The 18,843-nt window shown below is 43.0% G+C and overlaps 1 protein-coding gene across 2 annotated transcripts; it reads left to right on the top strand.

Annotated features, from left to right (window-relative positions):
* Positions 1–1,243: 1,243 nt before the first annotated feature.
* On the top strand, positions 1,244–18,670 carry acap1 (ArfGAP with coiled-coil, ankyrin repeat and PH domains 1). Of its 2 annotated transcripts, none has more exons than XM_079184795.1 (23): positions 1,244–1,789; positions 4,155–4,212; positions 6,281–6,400; positions 6,709–6,762; positions 6,937–6,995; positions 7,424–7,607; positions 8,136–8,180; positions 8,286–8,381; positions 10,320–10,394; positions 10,532–10,644; positions 10,858–10,909; positions 11,040–11,140; positions 11,325–11,436; positions 11,614–11,822; positions 11,896–11,965; positions 12,090–12,184; positions 13,633–13,826; positions 14,060–14,104; positions 14,300–14,475; positions 14,730–14,839; positions 16,242–16,352; positions 16,503–16,564; positions 18,029–18,670. In XM_079184795.1, exons 1-23 carry the CDS (start codon positions 1,737–1,739, stop codon positions 18,124–18,126), a joined length of 2,292 nt encoding a protein of 763 aa, XP_079040921.1. In that variant the 5' UTR covers positions 1,244–1,736; the 3' UTR covers positions 18,127–18,670. The 2 variants fall into 2 exon arrangements, with proteins under 2 accessions (XP_079040921.1, XP_079040922.1); XM_079184796.1 differs by having other exon boundaries at positions 14,303–14,475.
* Positions 18,671–18,843: the final 173 nt, after the last annotated feature.

Consider the following 18,843-nt stretch of genomic DNA (forward strand, 5'->3'; position numbering starts at 1 on the left):
GATAGATAGATAGATAGATAGATAGATAGATAGATAGATAGATAGATAGATAGATAGATAGATAGATAGATAGATAGATAGATAGATAGATAGATAGATAGATAGATAGATAGATATGCATTGCAACACATGACAAGACAGACATCCACTTGATCCGCTGTAATTACACTTCACCTCCCAGCAGTCAACCACAGGCTTCAGGGTTTCTGACTACCAGTCTGTGGTGGTGATGACAAAGTGCGGATTGCTTGTTTATTGTTGCCCAACACGTTGTTGTTTTGTCTCCTCGTAAGACCTGGGAATTATGGAAGCCTCTTTCTGCCAGAATAAAATGAGAAAATGACTCATGGTCAAAGTCAATTATTTATATCAAGTCAAAGTGTTAACATAGTACATAGTTAGGATTTATTAAGGCGTAGCTTTTACTAGCATTTCATATTTTGACCATAAGTCTTAATTGATTGACTTTGCATTTAATAATTGTATGTAAAATATTTTTTAAAATTTCTATATAGGCCTGCTCGTAATTTCAAAAGTTGAACTCACTACCTCATATTGGTGATTTAGCGACTCATAATTTTAATTTGGCATTTCAATTGATCAACTTAGTATCTCATATCCGTTTTCAGCTATTTTCTGACTATTTTCCTCCCTTTTTTTGGCAGAAATGAGCTTCCAGAGTAAATGGATTCATTAGTAGAGGGTGACTTAGAGCAGCAGCCTTCTTCCCACCTCAACCAATACATAAAGAAGAAGGGGAAAGGTTGCCAGACAAGAATACACACCCAGTCTCTCTTCAAGAGAAGCTTACAGTTCACTGAAAATGAAAAAAAGTTGAATACACAAACAGCAACAGCAGAAACCGAATGAGGGGGGAGAAATATTCCACATACTGTGCTGTGCAGCATGATATCAAAAATCAGATGACATGTAATTAAACTCCATATTTTCATATGATTCACCAAATAGATTCGGTCTGTAATTAGTATTAGAGACTTTTGAGTCTAACCTCTCATTTTGAGCAGTTTTTCCGACTTAAAAAAACCCCACAATTTGCCATGAGTAATAAACCCGGAAATAGTGAGACGGAGGGGTTGGACTGCTTGTGTGTGTGTGCGTGTGTGTGTGTGAGAGAGAGAGAGAGAGAGAGAGAGAGAGAGAGAGAGAGAGAGAGAGAGAGAGAGAGAGAGAGAGAGAGAGAGAGAGAGCGAGAGCGAATCGGCTCTTTTGGGAAAACATCCAATCAACCGGCTGCCTTCTGATTTGATCTTTTTCATTTGGGAATATCGATCCATGTACTTTCGTCGCGAGGGAAAACTTTTCCGCAGCATTCCTCTCTCGCCTTTTTTTTAAATTTTGCCGGATAAAATACATTTATGGTAATAACGCGGCTGACATCTCATTCATACGTGGTGACAAGTCTCGTGGCTTCCGATGTGCGACAGAGTTCAGGCACGCGGTGTCCCTTCAAGAGAGACAGAGAGAGAGAGAGAGAGAGAGAGAAAGAGAAAGACAGACAGACAGACAGACAGAGAGAGAGAGAATAGAAGCTGAACAGGACGAGCTGCGGGAGGAATACAAATGATACTGTAAGAATGATTCCCCGGTGTTCTGGAGCCTGAAACCTGAAGATTTAGTGTTGTTTCGTCGGGCTGCTGTCCACTTGGAGCTCCGGAGAGGATTCGAAGAGAATCTAGTGAAGCGTTTGAAGTGATCTGCGACTACACACGGAGGTGATGACAGTCAAGCTGGACTTTGAGGAGTGTTTGAAAGACTCTCCGCGCTTCAGGTAAGAACTCCACCTGTGCTTTAATCCAAACTAGAGACGAGACTAGAGAAGTAGAGACTTAACCTCTTGACTCCCAGCAGCAAAAAGCACAGCAAAAGTTAGTTTACCTTCTGAAGTTTAAAAAAAGTCTAGAAAAGATGGATACCTCCCGTAGGTTATAAATACAAGCAATGTTTACTTTAATTATAGTCCTTATTGAAGGTCGTATTGCAACAGCTCCAAATGTTAAGGGCCTTTTTAGACAACAAAAATGACCTTTAATGCATTCAGTGTTTCTTAATAAGTCCCAATCAGAGGTCCCTCTGGGTCTGAGTCATATCATTGCAAGTGTTGGGGGTCAATAAAAGGAATGACAGCCCATGCAGGCCCGCGGGGCCGAAAAAACAAAAAACTGATCTGAGGTGAGGTGTTGCTGCTCCGGGGTCATCGAAGCACATGAAGCTTACATTGGCCCTGTTGTCACATGACATCTTTTATTAGAAACGTATTAAATCAAGTTATATTTATAGGAGGCAGACATGTATTTGTGCCGCTCACTGAATTCTGCCCCTTTTTTTTCCACCTCACTTTGATGCTTTTTACGCCTCATTAAAAGCCTCTAAAGTTCCTATCTATGCTGTCGATGTAACTCTACTACACAGAGTCAGCATCTGGTGTAACCAAAAGGGAAGTGTTGCTAAATTGGTTTTGCAAGCAGCTCGACAGAGAGTTGGGCAGACTTTGGGTGTGCCCTGATCTCTTGTTGGCATCCTGCCTGAGTCACAGTGGCTGGTGTGTGTCGTCTCTTCCAGCTGATTTGGCGTATTTCAAGCCCAGGAGCCTCGGCCTCCCCCGTGGGCCCGTATTGAGTTTGTGAGGCTTCGGCAACAGCGGTGGAAAGTTTGAGCAGTGGCAGCTGCTGCAGCGGCGAGACCTCGTGGTTGGGCCCGAGAGCAAGGGGAAGGAACGAGGGGAGGAAAAAAAGGGGGGCAGGGAAGTTACCTCCACGTCTAAACGCAGTCAATGAAACTGATTATGTGAAGGAAGGCCGAGGATGAACAGATAAAAGCTGTAACTGACAGCTCGGGACAGGCTGTCAAATGTGCTGCCTCCTGTTACTAGGTAACGAAGAGGTGGGAGGGCAACAGGAAGTGAGGCGAGATGTGCTGAGGTGATCAACAGAGGAGGCAGGAAGTGTGTTTTTTTTTCTTCTGTGGGGAGAACGACGGCGGAAACTCTGCTTTAGCTGTGTCTTCATTTGCTTTTCTTACTGTGACACTAATTCAGAGGGAGATGAGAAAGGATGTGTCTCCTTTTTAATGAAGGAATCTTTGTTATCTTCCCTTTCATCCTCTCCTTTCTTTCCCTCTCCTCAAGCTGACCTCACACTTTGATTCAAACATCCCCACACTAACAAACAGAAGCACAAACAGTTACTGTGTGTCCAGGCCCTCCTCTCTTCTCTTTCCACTCAGTCTCGCCTCTTCTCCCCCCCCCCCTCTCTCTCTCTGTCTGTATCTCTGTACTGTTGGTGGAAGGCAGCGGAAACCACATGGTTGAGCTGTTGGTTTGAGAGGAGAGGCAGAGAGAGATACCGACTGTTGTGCCGAAAGCCGTCAATCTAGACGTGCACAGGGCTTCTGAGTGAGAGTCTTGCACTCAGACACAAAATTTAAGGGTATTAATCCATAACTGAGTCTGAGTATATACTTTTCGTGCACTTATTATTTTAGTTTTATTATTTAAAATTAGTATTTTTTATAATTTTTTGATCATTGTAATGTTTCTATTTAGCAGGGACACTGCACAATGATGGACTTAGCTGTAAATGTGCCAGAGTTATTCACAATTCTCATCTGTAGTCGCTTGACAGATAATAAGATAAACAATGTACAAAATTATTGAAAGCCTTTGTGAAAATAAAGGGATATTACTGTTTGTAGAGAATCATTATGCTACGAATTAAAAACATGCAGCAAAGAAGCACAATAAACAGCATGCAAGGAAGAAAGGTTATAGTGGTGTCAGAGTTTAAATGTTTGAAACCTGTGAACGAACTTCAAACAATTAATCGATTCTCAACATTTCCATCAGTTACTTTTCTGTCGATTGACCAATCAATTCATTAACTCATCACTTCGACTACCTTCAACTTGACTTAACTTTCGTAAAATTCCTTGAACTCCGTGACATGTAAAGGGAATATTAGCACACTCTGGGGTTCATGTGCTACTGTGAGTAAATATATAGCGACCCTTTCACCCCCAAGCTATTGTCTGTGTGTGTGTGTGTGTGTGTGTGTGTGTGTGTGTGTGTGTGTGTGTGTGTGTGTGTGTGTGTGTGTGTGTGTGTGTGTGACATTGTGTACTTTGTGTGTCCATTTCAGAGCTGACATCGAAGTGGTCCAAAGCGATGTGAGTGAACTCGAGACACGATTAGAAAAGGTGAGATACGTACACCTACACACACTTTTATGATATCATAGTGAGTCAATGCTCTACTTCTCAAAAATGTTCCCTCCAACACGCACGCACGCACACACACAAACAGACTCACACAGACACACACCGGTATTGCAGTTGGACACATGCTCCTCATGTGAAGAGGCAGTGAAGTGAGAGGTGGGCAGCGGTAGTTGAGGTATTTTTCACCTGACAGTGAGCAGGAAGTAGCCGCAGGTGCTGCTTCCCCATCGTATTGTCCTACAACAGAGAGAACAACAGTTTGTTCTGCTTTGATACAATAACATATATTCATATTGTCACATGTTGTGTTTCTGTTCCTTGATGAAAAAACATGGACATATACTAGTCCTAGATTCAGCTCTTGGTTCATTTAACTTTCCTTGTAAAGCATACAATTGAGTGATTTGTGTGTGGCAGCAGGGAGATGCATTGATTTAGGAAAAAAACTGAACTAAACGGGTTCAAACCCCTCATGCTGCTTTTATCTGCCTTGTGTCCTTGAGCAGAAAAAGTGTCTGCTCTGTAGCTGAACTCTGACCTCTGATAAAGAAAGATAAAGACATGTCCCTGCTTGCACGAGTGTTGGATGTTTTTCAAAGTATTGAATATCAAAAGAGAAAGAAATACTCGCCATGCAGAGCTATATATGGCTGACCATGTGTGAAGTACCTTCCTGCTTTGACGTATCAAAATGTCTTCTAGTAAAAAGACCTATTGCTTATCAGATAAATCAGTGTAAATGTTGGATAAGCTAAAATAAACTGTAGTACATTGAAGGCTCATTTACATTGTGCTGGGAATAACAAGGCCTTCAAACTGTTCTAACTTAAGCAGCACAAGAACAAAAGAGTCATAAAGTCAACGTCACCCAGAAATGTCAGTTACACATCGGCAACTATCTGAGGTTTGCTAACATTGGCTAACATTAGCCACCAGAAGCTATTAGTCAAACCGGAGCAGTTGAGACAGAAGCTGTCAAACCTCTGTGTGTCGTTTGCTTCTTATTGGTACAGGTTTAAATTTGCGAAAGAAAGCAAGAGTTAATTCCTCTTTTGAAAGTACACAGTCATCTTTGTCACGTCAACCAGTCCTGAGAAGAGCACATCAAGTTGAAACACCTGTGTGGTTGGAACATGGCATGGCTGAACATGTTATAGGCTGCAGTTCAATGTGTATTAAACCTGTATTTTACTTCAAGTAGAACTCATTTTTGTTGTGTTATAGTGCTACATAGTTATTATTTCAGCTCCGTGTTTTTGGCTTTATACTCCACAACGTTACTGTTTGCTAAATTACACTCTCACCCTTCAGGGTCCTTCACTGTAACGTTATGCTACAACTAGCTGGCTAGCCTTGTTAGCAACTAGCTAAGCTAGCAACTAGTGGAGCATTTAGCAGCTAAAGAGACAGACATCTCCCTCAAGAGTTAGTAAAGACCAGATCAGAGCAAAAAGAAGAGTGTACATTGGACTTATGTCATAGGGTGGCCAGAAACATGACTCCAAATGAATGCTAATGTTGCTCCATGTCTGCTGGATGTGTAAATAAGTTAGCTAACATGGGATATGTGTAGTACTACTTCTTAAACAGTGTTACTGTTCTAAATGTAATATTGTATGTAATGTTAGTCATTTTTTATATCTGTAATGTAAAATCTGTCATTTTTTATATCTGGAATGTAAAATATGTCATTTTGTCCGATAAAATATTGGTGATATATTGTTATCAGATATATCAAAAACCCAGTATTCAGAAGTAAAAACCCAGCCTGTAAATCCAGTGATAATCTGTCTCAAAGGCAGTTTAATGAACTCCAGACGGTATTCAACAGAAGCCGGAGGTCATATTCAGCATGCGCAGTAATTACGCTCTACGGGAACAACCTCTAACTCTGACTGTTTCATTGCTTTAATGTGTGGACTCCTAGAATAACTCCATTATGTTTAATTATTCCTACTGAGTATGACCGGTTTTTAGTCACCGCTCAAGTCTTGTTTGAGTATTCAGGATGAATTTGACTGTGGCGTTGCATGTTTGTGTCATCCAGCTTGTGAAACAATGCCAGGCCATGCTGGAGGCCGGCAGAGTCTACTGCCAGACCAGCAAGAGCTTCGTCAATGGCCTCCGGGATCTGGGACACCACTGCTCCGGGGACAAGACGATGGAGGTAAAAGAAGCACAGCGGCACACCACTCGGGTCATTTTTCCACTCAGATTATGTCACATTTACCCAAAGAAAGAGGTGTTTTTGTAACTTTTAAGTACACCTGGAAGGTACTACTTTAATCTGATTTATTAAACTGTCAAATTCAGGATATCAAATTCCTTTACACAACATGGGTTTGAATGAAACCAAATGCACTGAACTGAACCTGGAATCACAATCTGCACTCTTAACTATGAAACAGAGATGATTATTGTATTGATATTGCTGTTAAGATTTGATGAGTCTAATCTAAAATGTCTATCCTGCAGGAGTGTTTGGACAAATTTTCCAAAAAGCTGTCTATCATCTTGGAGGCTCAGGGGGTGAGTCTGTCTTGTCTGTCCCTTTTGACTTACCACCATCTCCAATCACAATGCTTATCAGCCGCAGCGTGTGGTCAAACACGGCTGCAGCACGCTGTTGGGCACATTTTACATTTAGCAGTGATCTGTGCGCACTGTGATAGATTTATCTCTGTTTCCTTTTCCCCTTTTTAGGAAGTGATTGAGACCACACAGAAGTCGGTCAAGACGAAGCTGCAGAACTTTGTCAAAGAGTCAGTGAGCTGCTTTTTCGTCTCATCTTTCAGCCGCCTTCTTCAGGCTGAGTCACTCCCCCTGCAAATCTGCCAACCGTTAGCGCACACATAAAAAAATATTAAAGGATTATGTTCCTTAGTCAGACTTCTCCTCGTACTCTGTCTTGCGGTCTGCTCTTATTAGTGGGAATGATACGGTGGATTAGATTAGAGAGGATGTCTCATAGCATGGGACAATAGTGAGTTACATTTTTATCCGGTGATACATTTTAAATGTGGTTTAACCCTCTGAGCTTACATCTTCCAGTTAAAACTGCAAATCTCCAAATTGTCTGTTGGTATGTCATAGCCAATTTATCTGTAGTTTCTTCAATGTTAGGAATTTATCTATCAAAATATGAAATGCTCTTATGATTTTCCTCTTTTCTTCCCTCCTTGCCTCCCAGGGATGTGCGTCGTTTCAAGGATGTGCGCAAGGAGTTTGAGCGCAGCAGCGAATGCCTGGAGGGGGCGCTGGTGAGGAACGCTCAGGCGCCACGGGGGAAACAACACGAAGTGGAGGAGGCGAGCAATGCTCTGCTCAACGCACGCAGGACCTTTCGGTCTGAGGCCATGGATTACGTCCTGGAGGTGAGAGAGAACGCTGGGTGGTGTGAAACTACCGACTTTTTCTCTTTGTGTTGGGCTGCAGGAATAAAAGATTCCAGGAACTACATTTTATTTAGCTCAGCAGGCTTTTAATGCCTGCATTCAAACCAAATGTCCCTCAGTGATGATAGTAATAATAATAAAGCTGAAGTTGGAGTATGAATTCATTCCCTGCACCTGTGTGCTTGCATAAAAACAGGCTTATACAGGGTCCACTTCAACTTTCAATACAAATGTGAGAAATCAAATGTTCCAGTCTGCTAACAGGAAGTTTAAAGTGGAAACCAGTCGCCTAACCAGAGCATTCAGGTACTAAAAAGAACCTGGATAAGACACACAATGGCACGTCTAATTATAGTTGGGCTTCTGCGGTTTTTAATGATAACAGGTTTGCCCCGGGGCTTTTCTCCAGCCTTGTGGCTGTGACGCCCAGAGGTTCAGCAGGTCGATGAGTTGTTGGTTATGGGAACAGGAGCACCGTTTCAAACCACTGCTTCCTTTTTGTTTCAGATCAACGTCATTGAGGCCAAGAAGAAGACGGACATTCTGATGGCAGTGAGTTCATGTTGTTGCTTTTGTAAAAAAAAACGTGCTGTCTACATCTTTAAAAATGTATGTATGGAAGAGCTTTTGTAAATACTTTCTCATGCTTCCTGTCAGATGTTGTCACTGATGGAGGCCCAGGCTCAGCTCTTCCAACATGGCCACCAGTCTCTCTCAGAACTGGACGAGTATCGCCGGAAATTGAATGAAGAGGTAATTGCTTCGTTAAAGCCTGATTGAATTCCTTTCCTACAGCTGTATCTTGTAGCAATCGCGTGAGGTAACGACATCCTGTTCGACGACAGAACCGGCTCGGTACAAATCTGGACTAAATGATTAACAGCAGTCTGAGAAAAGGAAAGCTTAGACAATGTAGCAGCCTGAAGGTGTTGCAAGCAGGGCTTTGGTCCAGGAGGGGGTTAGCTTAGCTTAGCATGAGCCAAGAAGCAAGGGGAAACGGCTAACGAGCCTGCTGTAAAGTTTAAAAATAAACCTGGTATTGATTATTAAAATGAAGAAGAGCTAATAGGCTCATTTTTTAAGCTAGGTTAATTGAGTCCCGGCTCTAAATTCACGATTTAATGCAGAGATTTAACTTTGACATCGACTCTGTATTGTTTCTTTCATCCGCTCAGCAGCGTACAAGGATGCAGAGGTGACATAGTTCACGTTTCAGGAAGAAAAAGCTAACAGCAGACATTTTGACTTGTCATAGTCGGGAATGCACAGGTGGAATTGATAACATTGACGATGGCTCAGTTCCATTAAGTGTCCCAGTGAGCTATTCCAGGGAAACCAGCCTGCACAATATCAGGGCCTCGCCGACGTGGAATGCAGCTCATCATTAACGTTATTGATTACACCTGTGCTTTTCCTACTATGACGCGTCAAAAATGTCTGCCGTGAAAGAAGTCTGTTGTACAAATGAAACAATCGGAGCGTGTGCCAGTTTAAGAGAAGTTAACCACACACTGAGACAAACATTGAAAATACTTTTTAAGAGGCATACAGTGGATTCTAAATGTTAATTTCAGCTTTAAAGATATTTGTAAAACATGTTGGAACGTAAACTAAAACATGTTAGTGTTCAACAAACCACACGGCAACTTTTTAAGCGAAAGACCCCAAATTTAGTTTGGAGAAGTTGCAGCAGATGAGTTCTTGGCATCTTGCTAAAGTGCGGCGGGGCCGAGGAGTCACACAAGATGACATCACGCTTTCATCGTGACAGGAAAAAGTGAGCAACAACAGGAAATATTTCACATGGCTGTGTGTGTGTGTGTGTGTGTGTGTGTGTGTGTGTGTGTGTGTGTGAGACAGTTCCTGTCCAAACTGGAAAAATGTTTCGCACCGTCAACCTTGAACAGCAGCAGGATTATTGTGTTTCTGCTGAATTAAAAGGATTTAAGACAGGAAATGAATTTGCCGGCGTTCACTGTCCATATCAAACACCTTCAAAGTGCTTCCTGTTTCAAGAGAAGACGATAGGAACCAGAGGAAGCAGATAAGAAAGAGAGAGACACAACAGCTGTGTTCCAAATCGCACACTTTTTCTTTTTACTTTTAGTCCGTACTGCAGTGTAAGCATTCAAATGGTGCAAACTACTTTATCATAACGTTGCTCCTGGATGCAGTCGGACATCCTGGTATTTTTGGCATACTGCATTTGACGTACTATGTATTGGGGGGAGGGGGGGGGGGGAGAAACTACCAGTGGTGTTCTTCAGTTTGACACAGGATGTAGGAAAAGGTTCAACACTTCCTAATTCCTTTTTCCTGAAGAGCAAAGACTGCAGGAGTGATAACCTACTGTGAACTTGTTGCTGTCTGTTTATGTTGGTGAGGAAAGGGAAAGGAAACGGGGAAAGTAGTCCTTGAGTTCAGTGAATAGACGGACGAGGCAACAACTGAATAGGCACGAATAGAAATGCATAGAGATACATATTTACATAAATCAGAATCCATGCAATTCATTGATCCCTCAACCTGTTCCACTTAGCTCAGTAAAACTGCAAATCAATAAATGTGTCGGAGAGTTTAAGAGATTATACGTAAGAGCTCTTTAAGACTGTTATGAGTGGAATAATGTACATTTAATAATCAATATGTGTGTCTGGAGAACGACCTCTGAGTCTGTTTCTGTTTTAATAGCACACTCAGTTCGTCCTAAACTCCGCCCGGGAGAAGAGGGACATGGAGCAAAGACACGCCGCAATCAAGAAAAAGGTAACACATTCATCAAAATATACATTTAGATGCACATTTATTAAATCTCAATTTGAACCGCAATTCAAATACAGTAATAGGCCATTAACACTAATTACATTTCCACTAAGTGACTTGTTTTTCTTAAATATTTCCAGGACTTGTCCTACGATGACTCGATCATGGATTTCAACGCTGACCCAGCTAATGGGATCGCCATGGAGGGCTACCTCTACAAGAGAGCCAGCAACACCTTCAAGACCTGGAGCAGGTACAAGTTCACCCAGAGGTTGTCTCGCGCAGAACGGCTGCATTGTCTTTGTGCTCTTCTCCCTCCATACGTCGCATTAAAGGGACTCAAACGCCCACTGTGTGTGTGTGTGTGTGTGTGTGTGTGTGTGTGTGTGTGTGTGTGTGTGTGTGTGTGTGTGTGTGAGAAAGGCTTAATCCTTGACTCTTTGACCATTTCATATTCTCTCTCCAGGCGTTGGTTCTCAATTCAGAAAAATCAGCTGGTGTACCAGAAGAAATTCAAGGTATATTTCAGATAAATGTCACTATTTAAAAAAAAATGTGCTATTTAAAAAAAAAAGGCTTGAACACACAAATGTGCACATAACATGCGTCGTCTGACCTGCGTGTTTTTCCTGTCTGCGTGTCTCTCAGGACCAGCCTACAGTTGTGGTGGAGGACTTGCGTCTCTGCACAGTGAAGCCCAGCACCGAAAACGAGAGGCGGTTCTGCTTTGAAGTGGTCTCCCCGTCAAAGTGAGTATGTGTGTGTGTGTGTGTGGGCGAACATGTTTGTGCGTTCATGCATACGTGGATTTAGGCGATGGTGGTGAATGTTATCAGTGTTAAGTGTGCAGATTAGAGACGAGGGGGGGGGGGAGTGGTTGTGAGAATTTGCTTTCAATTTCTCGTGTGTGTGTGTGTGTGTGTGTGTGTGTAGGTGTTGTTTGTTGCAGGCAGACTCTGAAAGGCTGCAGCAGGGGTGGATCAGTGCCGTCCAAAACAGCATCGCCTCAGCCTTTCAGGAGCACAGAGAGGACTCACACAGCCCAGTGAGGACACACACACACACACACACACACACCTACACACACACACATCATCTTCTATACCTGCATTTTTTCAGTGGGAGTTTAATCCGAGGCGATACAGAGGAAGTTCTGTGCCTTTGTTTGTCTCCTCATTCCTGTATTTGCGCGCGTGTGTGTGTGTGTGTGTGTGGTTATCAGAGACAGCGCTGCAGCTCGGTGACGGCGAACAGTTCGGGAGGAGGAGGAGGGGGAGGAGCGGATCAGGAGAACAAGGGCTGCAAGGCCTTGGAGGAGGTCCAGGCCATCCCGGGGAACAAGCAGTGCTGCGACTGTGGGGAGCCTGGTCCCGATTGGGCCTCCATCAACCTGGGCATCACGCTTTGTATCGTCTGCTCAGGAATACACAGGTACATTCACACACACACTTCTACACACACTCGGCATGAAACCGTAGCTTTAATGGTTTCCTCCACTTCACAGGAGCCTGGGAGTCCATTTTTCCAAAGTGCGCTCCCTCACTCTCGACTCCTGGGAGCCCGAGCTCATTAAGGTAACACAACCTTTTTAACTGAAGCGGCTACACAACCTCATTATTGCATTTTCTGTGTTAACAAGAAGTCCTCTCGGTGAGATGATTATGAAATACGTTACAATATTGTCTTTGCCTTCTTCAGTTGATGTGTGAATTAGGAAACACAGTAATCAACAGGATCTACGAGGCCCGGATTGATGAGATCACCATCAAGAAGCCCCACCCCTCCAGTCCCAGGTACAAACGAACCAATGTTTACACATGCGGCTCGGTTTACCCGTCATAGACAGTACTACTATGTCTTATCTGGCTCTGGAGGGCAATGACCCCGGGTGATGTCATCAGGGGTATCTTGGCTTTGGCTTTAGGCTTCATGTTTTCAGCAGTAAGTCTATTTTAGTGCGGACGATGTGGCGTTTTAAAAAGGAAAAACGGGGTCGAACAAAAAGATGCTCTTGGAGCTCGACTCACTCTGGAGAGTAAAAGTCCCTTTAAGTGAAAACACACAAACTTGATTTATCTGGTAATTAAACAAGGAGCCAAAAATGCTCCACTTTATTTATTTTTTATTTTCAATTCACAGTCGAAGACTTTGTTTTCCTTGAGATGGATTTTCCCCCAAAATACCTCAAATGAGGATGTGTCCCAAATTATAATAATATATCCGCATGCTAACGTCTGGTGGTCAAATGCAACCTCCATACCAGACATCTTGGTTTATTGACATATTGGCAGGAGGTAATTAGTCATATTTGGTCCTATAACAGTACACAGCTGTTCTACAAACCTGTCTTAAAAGGAACTTTATTTCCTAATGATAACGATATCAAGCTGTTGATTCAGCATGACTCAGAAATACAAAAGAAAACTCTTCATCTCCTCCTGCTGTCATGTTCATGTCATTACATAAAGGTTTATTTCTGCCTGTTTGTACATTGATGACGACGACTAAGTGTGCGCGAATCGACTCTCCACATCTCTGAAAAGGTTTATGTGTGTGTTGAGAAAATCGGTGGTTTCAGTGGCTGAACTTTAAAAATGTGGCCGTCTCCAAAGATCTATGTGGATTTACAGATTCATATCTCAGCGGCCTACAACTCTCTTTAGACCTATTTTTTGACTTCCTGTTCTCCTCTCTGTTGTGTCGCAGCAGACAGGAAGTGCCACAGGTACCTGATGCACATGATTAACGTTGTGACTAAAGTGTCCTCCGGAAGCCTGCTGTCAGGCTGCATGCTTCCTCCTGTCTGGGCTTATGTTATTTGATTTTTTGCATAACTTTTTTTTGGGTTTGTTTGTTTTTCTGTGACACATTGACAACTCAAATTCCTTACAACACAGCTGATAAACATGGATTTTATTGTTTTTAAGCAGTAGACAGCTTGCATTTTGTGCTGTAATTAAATAGGCCCTAAATGGAGCTCTTTTTTAACAGAATTTACGAGTTCATTAAAAGACACTGAGCCCCACGAGGACATGTGTGAAGCATTCTTGTCTCGCAGCTGCACAAGCAAGTTGTGGCGTCAAACTGAGAACGAGTAAAACCAGAAACGTACTGACGAACACAGGCCTGCATGTCTGCTTTGTTTGCTTTTGCTGTGTGGGAGACGACTGCTGAAGAAATACGAGTTCCCTCCCATCTTGTTCCTTCCTTCTCTCTAATCTGTCATTTCTGGCCCTCCCAGAGGAGACAAGGAGACGTGGATCCGATCAAAGTACGTTGAGAAGAAGTTCATCCAGAAGCTGCCCGAGACCGGCAGGAACCCCCTGCAGAGGCGGCCCAGCGGCAGGAGGAACCGAGCGGACACGCAGGACCGGGCCGCGCAGCGGCCGCCGCTCAAACCCAAACCCAACCGAGCCACTCTGCCTCGGCTCACAGGTAAACATGGAGGAGGGCTGATGGATGATAAACCAGCGTGATTTTAAAGATCTAACTTCATCACTCTTCATACTCAAACAAACAGAAACACACACAATCCCCAAAGTTGGTGATCCAGCAAAAGTTGATAATCCTAAAGGGCCTAGTCAGCTGTATTATGTGTGCGCTCTGTTGCAGTCAGCAGGATAAACCAGTAATCGTAGCTCTCTCTCTCTCTCTCTCTCTTTCCTCAGGGCTGAGCCCCAGTGACCTTGTCCAAAAGAACAATACACACAAAGGTGAGATAAACATTGCCCGCTGATGCGTACGTCTGACCTGAGCTTGTGCAATATGTGTTTAACATGGACCGTCAGAAGAGAGCATTTTTTAAACTGGGTATCTACAGGAGGACAACAACAAAAAAAACCCACAGAAAGCTGTGTCAAGTTTTCAATTTTGACAAAAAGAAAAGTGAATTCCTTTGTTCTCCTCAGAAGTGGAGGAGGAAGAGGAGGATCTGAGCGGGCTTCACCCCGGGGCGTTGTTGTACCGCTCGGCAGCCCTGCAGAACTTCCCCGTCATGGCCGACGCTTTGGCCCACGGCGCCAGCGTCAACTGGGTCAACGCGGCCGAGGAGTCCAGCACGCCGCTGATACAGGCGGTCTCGGCGGTGAGGAGATGAACTTGAGTTGGCGATATTGACCTCTTGACGCCTCCTTTAGCGCCACCATCTGGCAACTTGTCTTTTCTTCCGTCCATCACTTTGCAGCCTTTTAAGGCCCACTAGTTGGGACTTTATATGTGTTTACCTGTTTGGACGAGGTTGATAGTAAGGAGAGCTTCAGAGCAGATCATGTCGGTCGCGTGTGTGTCTCTGTTGAAAATATACAAATGGCGGCTCGTGCGTTCCTGTTTCCTGACCAGAATGCGCTGGCAGCCTGCGAGTTCCTGCTGCAGAACGGCGCGAACGTCAACCAGGCAGACAGCACTGGGAGAGGACCGCTACACCACGCCACCATCCTGGGTCACACCGGGTAGGACACACACACACAAGCTGTTACACATATGAACAGTCTTAACTTCATAGAAACCAAAAAAAGGTGTGTAAAATGTGACAAAACTGGATGTTTTGGTCAAGTCATCAGTACAACTTACAGACCGTTTATTCTAGAAACATTAATAACCAGACAAACAACCCATGTCCAATGCAGTAAGTAACAATAGAATAAAATAAATACAGATAAAAATGCAAACAGCAATAGACACTGACACACAGGAAGAAATGCGAGTGAAATAAAATCCAGTAAAGCCTTTCTGGCCCGGCGCCCAGAGCCATTAACGAAGCTAAGCAGATTCGACCAAATGACATTCCTGTGTGGTGTAAAGTGAGAACTCTCTGCACAAAGGACGTGATGAATTAAGACACAAAAGGGTCTCCTAACGCAAATTAAGTTAAGACTTTTTACGGCTTTATGTCGGAATGTTCTTTTTATGTTTGTGCACTTGACATTATTTATTTGTATTGATGTCCGATGTTTGCTTTTAAAGCACTGTAAAGTTTCCCATTGTAGCTTTACAGCAAGTGATCTCTGCCAAAAAGAACCTGCTAGTTTAAACTGAAAGGAACAAAAACGCAGATAACACGGAGAGCATTATTTCACTACACTTCTGCTTGGAGCACAAGCTTTGGAGCACGATTTGTCATCATTTAAGAGGAAGTTTTATTTTGAAAGTACATTCAAGAATAAGGTTTACAAGAGAACAAGACTCTTTGACCAAATAGTTACAAGAACTAAAAAGGGCCACGGGTACTTGATTCAGGAACAAAACTAGGAACTAAAAGTCCACTTTTTGCACTTCCTCTTCCTGACGAACCGCAAACATGAATTAAAAAGTGACGGTGATTTTTGAGATGCAACTGTCTTCGCGTAGTGTAAAGGCGGTGTTGCTTTCAGACTCGTGGAAAGAATACATCCAAAATACACATTTAGATGTTTATTTTATGACATTGTCTCTTTGCGTCTGTAGATTTCTCCTAAATTCATCAAATGAGGCGTTAGATAATGCTTCATTTGTATATCTACACATGAAATATCAGAAAACTTGTCATACAAAAGAAGAATTGTCTTTATGTAACTAATCAACTGGGGAAGTTTCGTGGCTATTTATATTATTTCATTTAAATCATTTGTTTTATTGTAATAATACACAGTAGAAGGACGTCTTGCCTGAATCATTCATGTGAGCCTGATATATTTATTAGTTTAAATTTGTACCCTATTCACCTGTTAATGTCGTGCAACTCTGATGTTTGACTTACTGAATTAAAAGGGTACAAAAAAAGACACACAAAGCTAAGTAAAGTAAAGATTTAGTTTTTTTTCATGCTATGCACACACACACATTCTCACACACTTTATATCTTTGCTTTTCCAGGCTGGTCTGTCTCTTCTTGAAGCGAGGAGCAGACTACAACGCCAAAGACAAGAACCAGAAAGACCCCATAACCATTGCCGTGGACACCGCCAACGCTGACATCGTCACTTTGTGAGTATTCGGGACGAGAACAACGTGTGTGTGTGTGTGTGTGTGTGTGTGTGTGTGTGTGTGTGTGTGTGTGTGTGTGTGTGTGTGTGTGTGTGTGTGTGTGTGTGTGTGTGTAAGCCAGCTTCTCTAAACTGATCCTCTCCTCCTCAGGCTGCGGATCGCCAAAATGAACAAGGAGATGCGGGAGATGGACGGAGCGTTTGGCCAATCAGGTCAATCGGGGGGGCAGGGGTCTGGGGGTTTATTAGGCGGGACAGGAGGAGGGCGGGCCCACACCAGGAAGAGCCTGCAGTCTCTAAAGAACCACATAAGTGGCTGGGCTCTGGGGGGGCAAAATGATTAGTGGGGAGAGAACCCGGCCCAGGACGAGAGACTGGAATGAGCCTGTTTTTTGCTCGTGAGCTAAAAGGAAAAACCACGTTTGTTAAGCATTATAAATCACGTGGCGTTTATATCTGCAGCATCTGCAGATAAACGATCCCGGCCTTCCACCCATATCATTCACGGACACGCGCATAATCGCAAACATTGCCTTTATTGAGAACAGCTTCAAAATGAAATTCTTGTGAAGCAAGAGAAAGCCAGAACACAGGGTAGGACCGTATAAAGGCAGAGCGTCTCTGAGAACAGATTTATTTACATCAGTGAAGAGACGGGGAAATGTCATGTGAAACAAAAGTGCACTTTGAATTACAAACGCACTTTCTCTGAATACAGAGTGCTGCTTGTTTCTAACAGAGGTTTTTATATATATATATATATATATATATATATAATAGACTTATATGAGGCCTATTTTTAATATTGTATATTTGGGATATTTGTATATATAGTATATACAGTGTTCTGGCTTCATCAGATCCTTTTTATTGTGTTTGTGGGTACTGGTCGTTTTTTTTTAAGTCCAGTCATGTAAGCTAAGGACGATTTTCTTTATCGCGCTGTTCTGTGAATAGCGACACAGTTTGAACCTCTTGTTATACGTCACGTGTTTGTATTTATCAGACTTTCCAGAGCTCAGCGCTGCGGCTCTTGAGCTTTAAGGTCAACAGTTGGGTTTTGTTTTTGCATTTTGTCATTTGGCTCCTTTCCAAGCTGCAAAGTCCATTCTTTCATGATTGTCCCCTTTTTTAGTGGCTATCAAGGCTTTTCTTTTTATTTATTTTTAAAGTTCTTGTGTATGCGGTTTCACTCATGAAGGAATGGAAACGTGATGCTTTTTCGTCTGCTTGAAACAACTGCTGGTCAGTATTTTTACGTGCTTCATCACTGTGTGTGTGTCTTTGTTGTGTGCACTCATGTGCCTGTTTGCCCTCTGCCCGCTGAGATGTCCAGCTGGTCTCAACTGCTTGTGCAGTGTGCACACCTACTGCGAACTAAGAGGTAAAGTGCATGTGCATGCCCCGATGTGTGTGTGTGTGTTGTATTTGTTCAACTGCATGCCTCTCGCTTTGTAGGGCTACAACTCTGTCTGCTCTCCAAAATCACGCAGCTTTGGACGAGAGATGTTATGGTTCAAACACAGCTGCACCTCATTAGAAGAGACTTTTAAAGTCAGACGAGATGGCATTAATTGAAGACTGGCTTTCTTAAACTTTGAAGCTTGTAATACTCTATACTAAATGTCATGCTTTAAGGCTCATGTTTTCTTGTCTGTTTGTTTTTTCTTCTTCCAGGTGATGAAACCTACCACGACATCTTCAGAGACTTTTCACACATGGCTTCAAACAACCCAGAGAAGCTCAAACGCCGCAGCGCAGACGGCAGAACTTAACCGGCTGTAGCCTCCTCGTCACCCCGCTGTACACACACTTCCCACTTGCATGCTCTCAAACGCATAGATAGAAAACGTGGTAGTATCCCACACACACACTTTCCCTGGCTACCCGCCACATGTTGGGTCATAGCTCAGCTGGTGTTGACTTCAGAAGGGATGGAAATGCTCCAAACAGTCAATTCTTTTGTGTGAACACGTCAGACCAGAACAATCGCGTCCGAGTGGGAACACTGTGACAGCTTTATGAGACCAGCATGAGGCGTCTTTATGTGTAGCAGAGGGTATCATCACTCTGCCAAGGTTTCTTAATTAAAATCTGGTGGATCTCTTTGGGACTTTTTTTTTTTAAACTTAGAAGGGCAGTGCGTTTGTTTTGTTTTTTTAAATGGACATAATTGTTGCAAAGATTAAGTGAACTCTTCCATCAAATTGTAATGTACACAGATTTTTACATTCGGGACATTTGGAGACAGTGTTCATGTTTGTTTTGTTAAACTGTGAGGTACTTGAGATTTGTATCATGATCAAATAAACTGCAATACAAAACATCTGCGTGTTCATGGTTCTACTAGTGTACAGTGTATGTTTGCTGTCCCGAGTACACGTCTCCAGCAGAGGGCGCCATCATTTTATCATAAGCAAAAAGTTACCACAGAAGACCTGCCTGATATGTTTAAGCCAGACACAAAAAGTACTAAACGTGAAGACGTATTA

The sequence above is a fragment of the Pholis gunnellus genome (genome assembly GCF_910591455.1).
Source record: "Pholis gunnellus genome assembly, chromosome: 23".
NCBI lineage: Eukaryota > Metazoa > Chordata > Actinopteri > Perciformes > Pholidae > Pholis > Pholis gunnellus.